General features: G+C 33.4%; 1 protein-coding gene across 1 annotated transcript in view; it reads right to left on the bottom strand.

Moving 5' to 3' along the window:
- LOC110030893 (eukaryotic translation initiation factor 2 subunit gamma-like) overlaps window positions 1–4391 on the bottom strand; it is a 31279-nt gene extending 26888 nt beyond the window's left edge. The window contains exons 1-2 of the mRNA XM_020733868.1: window positions 4168–4391; window positions 66–199 (exon numbers count right to left, since the gene is read on the bottom strand). Of these exons, the coding sequence (XP_020589527.1) occupies window positions 66–171 (106 nt within the window). The 5' untranslated portion in view covers window positions 172–199; window positions 4168–4391. The remainder of the gene's footprint in view (window positions 1–65; window positions 200–4167) is intronic.
- Between the last annotated feature and the right edge of the window lie 2701 nt (window positions 4392–7092).

The following is a 7092-nucleotide window of genomic DNA, read 5'->3' as shown; positions in this document are numbered from 1 at the left end:
ATATATATATATATATATATATATATATATGTACGTAAGTATAGATAGAGAGAGAGAGAGAGAACCTATATTTATAGTAGCTTGTCTGGAAATGACTTCTGGTGATAATGGATGCAATTTTGCCACATCCAGCTTACCCAAGTCTTGCTCCATTAGTCCTTTGCGAGACATGATTGCAATTATAGTTTAAACCTAACACCTGACCAAAAATAACATAATTTACATGCCAGAGACAAACAAATGTAAAGAAAAGTAGTAAGAACGTGAAATACACAATTTGTAACCCTATGGTTAAAAAAAAAATTATTGTGTAAATAAAGATATACCATTTGATTCAACGTTGCCATAAGATGCTAAACAAACTTATGATAGAGAAAGAGAGAACCATATCATCCAAACCAGCAAAAAACTATTAATAAGTTAAGCTAAATGATTGTAAAAATAAAATAAAAAAACGTACAAGGCAATTAACTAGTCTAAGTCCATTAAGTGGGAACCTTTCGCATAGGGTAGTACGGTTGAGTCAAGGCAGGCTCAAATCCACTCCATTTTTGAGTTTAGGCGATTGATTCATAAAGTTTAGGAACTCATGACAACTCGGATAGCTAGACTTTCTTTTACCCTTGCGGTTGGCACTCCCTAATTGCATATCCATTTGACTTGCTGTGCTTTAAATTGATATATGAAAAAAAATAAAAGTTTTGTTTGATATAAACACGTTGTCAAAATACATCTTGTGATTTTGGATCAATAGCGGCCTGTCTCATAAGGATGTATTGATAGATTTTTTTTCTTATGAATGTAAGAGTAATTCCTAAAGCTATTCAATTGGGACATATTTTATATGTATATATTTTTTAAATGTATTTTATATTGAAATTGTTTGGTTTGACATGAATCACATGCAGCAGAATTATTCTTTACCTTATTGAATAATTAATGTGGTGCAAAATCGAAGGCGGCAAAATTGAACGCGAAGAAGTTGGATGCAATGCTAAAGTCAACGAAATCTTACACTCTTGTGATGGGAAAGTAGTGCATCAATGCTTGATTTTCTTGATTTGTGAAAAGAAAAATATCAAGGTAGACTGCAATGAGCTTTTATGATGGTTAATCAAAAGAAATCAGTTGAACGAAGCCCTAAATACCAAATAATAATAATAACAATAATAATGAATTTTACCCAATTCAAGCCATTTTACTTTGCATACAAAGAGCTCTTTTTGGAGAATTTAGAAGTCAATAGTAATCAACTTTCAATTATCTTATATACATCAAAAATATGAAAGAACTAATTTAAAACACATTTATAAATTTTGCTTTACAAGCCAAATATTAGCATAAGACAAACTTTTTAAGTTTAAGCATTAATTCTCATAAAAATTTAAACAAATAATACATTGAGGACAGCTTTGCTTGGGTTGGCCAATCACATACTTCTTAAGAAAAAGTGCATTACAATCTCTCTATAACATATCAAACCGACTAAGGAACTATGCAAAATGAGTATCAAAATTATTTTTTTCTAGATTTCTTTGAGGGTAGTGTCATTCATACATGAGGTGTTTCCCAAGCTAGTTAAAAGAACTTAGCATAAAATATGAAATTTCACATGCAAATTAATAATGTTACTCATCTTTGCTCAATCCACTTATAGCAGTGTTTTTAAAAGCGTGCTTCACAAGCAAAACAAAGTGAAGTGCATAACTCCCACTTCGCATCGTTGAGGTGCGCTTCGAAGTGCTAAATTTCATTTGCAAGTTTATTTTATAATTTTTAAATTTTAAATTGTTGCAAAAACTATTAGAAATTATTTGAAAAAAAAAAATTTCGAGCTTTACGTTCAATATTTGCTTCAACTTATGTATGGCGGCACATTTTTTTTTATTTTATATCAATTTGTAATATATGTTTTTTATTTTACAATTATTAATGGGTGTATTTATATATTAATAGTTCTGTATGGCATATTAGCGCTTTGGTTAATAAAAGCGCCCCTTCGCCCCGTGTTTTGCTCTTTAAAGCAAAAATAAAGTCTTGCACTTTGTGTTTTGATAACACTAACTTATAATTATATTAACAAGTAAATCAATTGACTCAACAACATGGGGGCAAATTAAGAGGATTTGGGTGCTATGAAAAACCTCCCCAAAAAAATATATCACGTAAAGGGGGCCAAGACAAGGGCGTTCCAATCAAGAGGAATAAAGAGCAAGAAGAACTTAAGAGGAGCCCTAAGACAAATACTTGAGAGCCATGAGTCACGTATCGAGGAACAATACCTAAGAGCCTAGAACCAAGAGAGGCTCAGAAAGGCACCTGAGTAATAAACCCCAAACCAAATAAGACTAGACAGTCATATCATCACAAATTCTAGCCTTGATATTACTAGCATTGCCTATTTGTATAAAAAGAGATTTTATATGAGGGAAAATGAAGTGGAGATAGTCTGTTATTAGCTTAGTTAGCAGAGATACCTTGTGGAATTAGTGAACTAAATAAAGCAGGGATTCAAGGAATCATAAACTTCCTTCTTCTATAACTTGTCTGGTTCTCTTGCGAATGAAACTCAATGTTTATTACCCCACTCTATTGATACCCATCCAATATATACATCTAATCCCTTTGAGGGTAATAAGAGGTCATAGAAGTGAGCGCTATGGTTTATAAGAAAGGACACAATTTTATTGATTGAAGTTTTGTTAAACTGTTTGATCAAATTTTTGGTTCTTCGGATTTATTATAATGTGTTCATCGTAGAATTAATGGATGCCTTAGATCAAAAATTTAAAAAAAAAAAGAAATCAAAATTGTTCATAGGTTTGCAAAGCATTAAAAAAAAAAAAGTACTTTTCTCAGTTGAAGAAAAGAATCGGAAAAACAGGAAAACTGATAAACCATAGCACGTGGGAAATGTAACGGCCAGAGAGGTTCTGGATTCATTCATCTCCACATTATGGCCTTGTTTCCATGCCAATAGTATTATAACATGTATCACATAAATCTTATTTGGTAAGTAAGAATTTACAAAGCTCAAAACAGAACTTCTTATACAATCTAATCAAATCTTACCCTCAAAATTACTACAGTGGCTAATTTCTACTGTGTTATAGACCTTGGTAACAATGCCGATCTCAATCACCAATGTTCATCATAATCAAAAAGCTATTTTTAAATAAAAATGAACATCTAACAAAATGAACCCCAGCTGCTTCGATCATCATAATCAAACAACAACAAAGAAACAGTGAACAAAAAATGAAATCACCACATCACTAGAGCTCCACCTAAGCGGCCTTTTGAAGCATGAGGCTAGCCAATTGGAGCTCTGCTCCTCTACCACGCTGAGCCTATAAATAAGGCATGCTCATGGCCAAAGGAGGAGGTGTGCACAAACCTTGGGGAAGCCCTGCCAAAATACTCCCAAACCATTCTCACAACCCTCAGCAGCCTCTCCCCACTAATCCCAAACCATTACCCCTCTCACAGAGCTTGGATTTCACCTCTAAAATCCAGGACATTTCACGGTCCTGACACAAGTCATCTAAAACTCCATTTTGAACCTTCCAAAAGCTTCCCCAGAGCCTACAACTACTTCCCCTATCGAAATCCACCTCTCCTGCGGCCTTTAACCTAGTGCTAGACCAAACCAGAGTCAACTTTTGGTCAAGCTCATGCCTAGGCTCAATCTCAGTGCAAATTGGAGCAAGGAGGAGGTGCGCCATATCCACACGAAGCTTCTCAACCATTCCAATCGACGGTACCGTATAAGAAAACCAATGTTCAAATCTTTTTAAGCAAACATACTGTTAATCAGCCTCAACAAAAAAGATAAAGTTCCTATAAGCAGGATATCCTGATAAAAGAGAACGATAAAGAAACAGTGAACAACAAAATAAAATCACTACATCGCGAAATAAATTAGCTCGACCATAGATAATAAGCAAAATGACTCCAAGGGCCAGTATGGTAACATATTTATAGAAGGATTTAAGCTGGATTTAACCTAAATCTTGCCAACGACCATCTTGGACAAAATAAATCCATATTTCACGGATTTCCGCCTTAAATCGCGGATTTACTAAATCTCGTCACTCGGTTGATTTAGTTAAATCCGTGACGGACGTTTCGCGCAAAAAAAAAAAAAAAAAGAAACCGTGAAATTACCTTCCTCAATGGTTTCGGGTAGGAGAGGAGCGGAAGAAGGAGAAAAATGGGAGTTTCGGGTTGCTGTAAGCCACGATCCCGTCGTTGAGTTCCCAGCTAGCTCCTTTTGCGACTGTATCGCTAGGGTTCGGTCACGAAGAATATGGTTTTGGACGAAACACAGAGAAGGGGAGGGAGATCCGAGGGTTTGGGGGAGAGAGAGGAGTGATGTAGGCTAGGGTTTTATTTTTTATTTTTTAAAGTTAATTTTATTAATTTAAATGATTAATAATATGTAAAAAAAATTATAATTATCATTTAATTGAGAATTAATAAAAGATGGATAATAATTTTTTATTCATTCAATAAATTTATAAGTAGTTAAAAGTTAATATAATCAATAATTAATTATTTATTGTTGATAAATATTAAACTTCTATCGCGGCCAAAAAACTCGCGGTATTAGAGTAATGGATTATCGTCTTAGCGTTGCACGAGGATTCAGCACACACTCGGATCAAAGTAAAACAACTAGTGATGACACCAGAAGTTTTTACTTGGAAAACTCGTAAAGAGAAAAAATCACGGGACCTGACTCTGTTATAAAAAACTACCCATTCTCCTACAGACGGGAAATTGTTACTAGATTTTCATATTATAGCGTCGTCTGACGGTGTCCGGTCAAAAGTGGTCAACGATGACCGACTGTGGTCGGCGGTGGTCGACGGAAGTCGGCAATGGTCGTCAATAGTCGGTGGTGGACGGTGGTGGTCGACAATGGCCGGCGGTGGTCAACAGTAGCCGGCGGTGGTCAACGGTGGTCGGCGGTGGCAGAGATTCTGTTGGACTTGAACTCCTTCTTAAAGCCTCAAGTTCTCTCTCAAGCCTCTTCCCCCTCATGTGAGGGGTGGGGCTCTATTTATAGTCTTATGGGTGCAATTAATGCAGGAATATGAACCATTTTGATAAGACGGTTCGGATAGCTTCTCTCGATTGGATGACGTTTAATGGAAATTTGAGTGCATTAATGATGTCGGAATTAAGCAAATTTGGGCTCGTTGGATTTGCCTTGTCGAGACGCTCGATTCGACTATGAACTCGCTTAATTCGACATTCGTTTGATCTCTCAAATTTGTCCGGAAATCTTCCAATAATGATTTACTCACTTGAGCTGGGCTTGATTTGACTCGAATTTGACTAACTTAGATGTCATTAGGTCTGTCACATCGAATCAGGCAATTTGACTATAAATTTGCTGAAACCGGAGCTCTGGATAACTTTTAATTGAAATTTGAATGTTTCTAGCTCAGAAGGTTGCATCGAGATTTGTGATGGATGATTAAAATTTGTTGGTGACATATCAAATTTAATATTATTTGTGTTACTAATTAATTAATTAACTAATAATTATCATGAATTTAAATAATATAATATTAATTGAAATTTTTGATTATTTTGGAATGTTTTAAGAATCACAATTGAAATTATTTATGAAATCCTATTATAATTTGTTGTTAAAGTTTAATGATCATAATAAATTTTTAAATCCTCACATAAATTTTTAAATAGTTTCAGTGGATTTATTAAATCTATCGCGAAAGAGTTTTTGGGATTTAACTATTTTTGGATTTACTAAATCCCTTGATGACTTATATCTCATCCATTGTCATATAGCCCCTAAAGAATAAATAAGAAATGCCTCAAGTCATTTTTTTCAAAATTCCTATAAATCAATAATTGATATTAATTTTTATTTAATTTAATAAATATAACTAAATTTAAATGAACTTAATAATTTTTAATTAATGTTTAATTAGTTTAGTATAATTATAAACAATTATTAGTGAGCTTAAAAAAGTTGTCCGGTGAAATAACGAATTAGAATCTTAGTGTTGTGAGAGAACCCATCGCACACTTAATCGAAAGAAAGAAGATAACTCGTAAAGGCACAGGAAGAACTTTAATGGGAAATCCGGAAAGATAAAAAATCAATGGTTTTGCCTTGTTGAAATTTTTTATCGTATGTGATTACATGCACAATCCTTTGTCCCAAATGTGAGAAAGGTTTACACAGTTCTTCAGGTTACAATATTGGTCTGTCGTAGAACTCGTTGTATCGAGATAGAAGGCGGCCGCAGCAAGGAGTGACGGTTCGAGTTGTAAACGAACCAATGCACTCGATGAAAAGCTCAAACTTAACTCGATTGAGGCTCAATCAAGTTCGTTCAAATTAATAAATAAACAAGCTTGAATAATTTTTAAAGCTTGAAGCTTAAACGAACTAAATATGAATATATTCAAATTTGTTCATTTATGTCCATGAACAAACTCGTTTGTTGTTCAAAAAGTAACTTGTTAAATACTTGATAACACTTGATAATAACTCTATAATATATGATATATCATTTAAATAATATTTTTTAATTAAAATATTAATATATTTGTTGATGACTCATATCATATATGATATATAAAAACTCGATATTATTTTTTTGTGGGTTTTAAAGTTGTCATTTTCTGTTGTTTAGCATGATTTAAGTTAAATCGGGCTTGAATGCTACACAAATCGTTCAACTAAATTTTTCCTAAGCGAGGGATTCAGGGCAAAATGAAGGAGATGCAAGATTTAGATGTTGTAGGGTTTAGAGTTTATAATTAATAAATTAATAGCTACGATTAACTCTATAAATTTATTTATTGAATCTTTTGTATGAAAATCTAGATCCTAGTTTGAATGTTTAGCTTCTTCATTAGCTCGTTTAAATATATGTTAACTTGTCATAAACAAATCAACTACAAATCAAATCCAAACATTGAGAAATTTAAACAAGTCAAGCTTGAACAATATATGAAAGTTTGACACAAACTCAAGTCTATCATAAACAACTTATAATTATATCAAGTCAAGTTTCAACTATGATATACTCGGCTCGATTACAACCCTAA

Source organism: Phalaenopsis equestris, unplaced genomic scaffold (assembly GCF_001263595.1).
Source record: "Phalaenopsis equestris unplaced genomic scaffold, ASM126359v1 Scaffold000761, whole genome shotgun sequence".
Lineage (NCBI taxonomy): Eukaryota > Viridiplantae > Streptophyta > Magnoliopsida > Asparagales > Orchidaceae > Phalaenopsis > Phalaenopsis equestris.
Note: the sequence above shows the minus strand (reverse complement) of the source record. Positions and strands in the feature narration are given on the sequence as shown.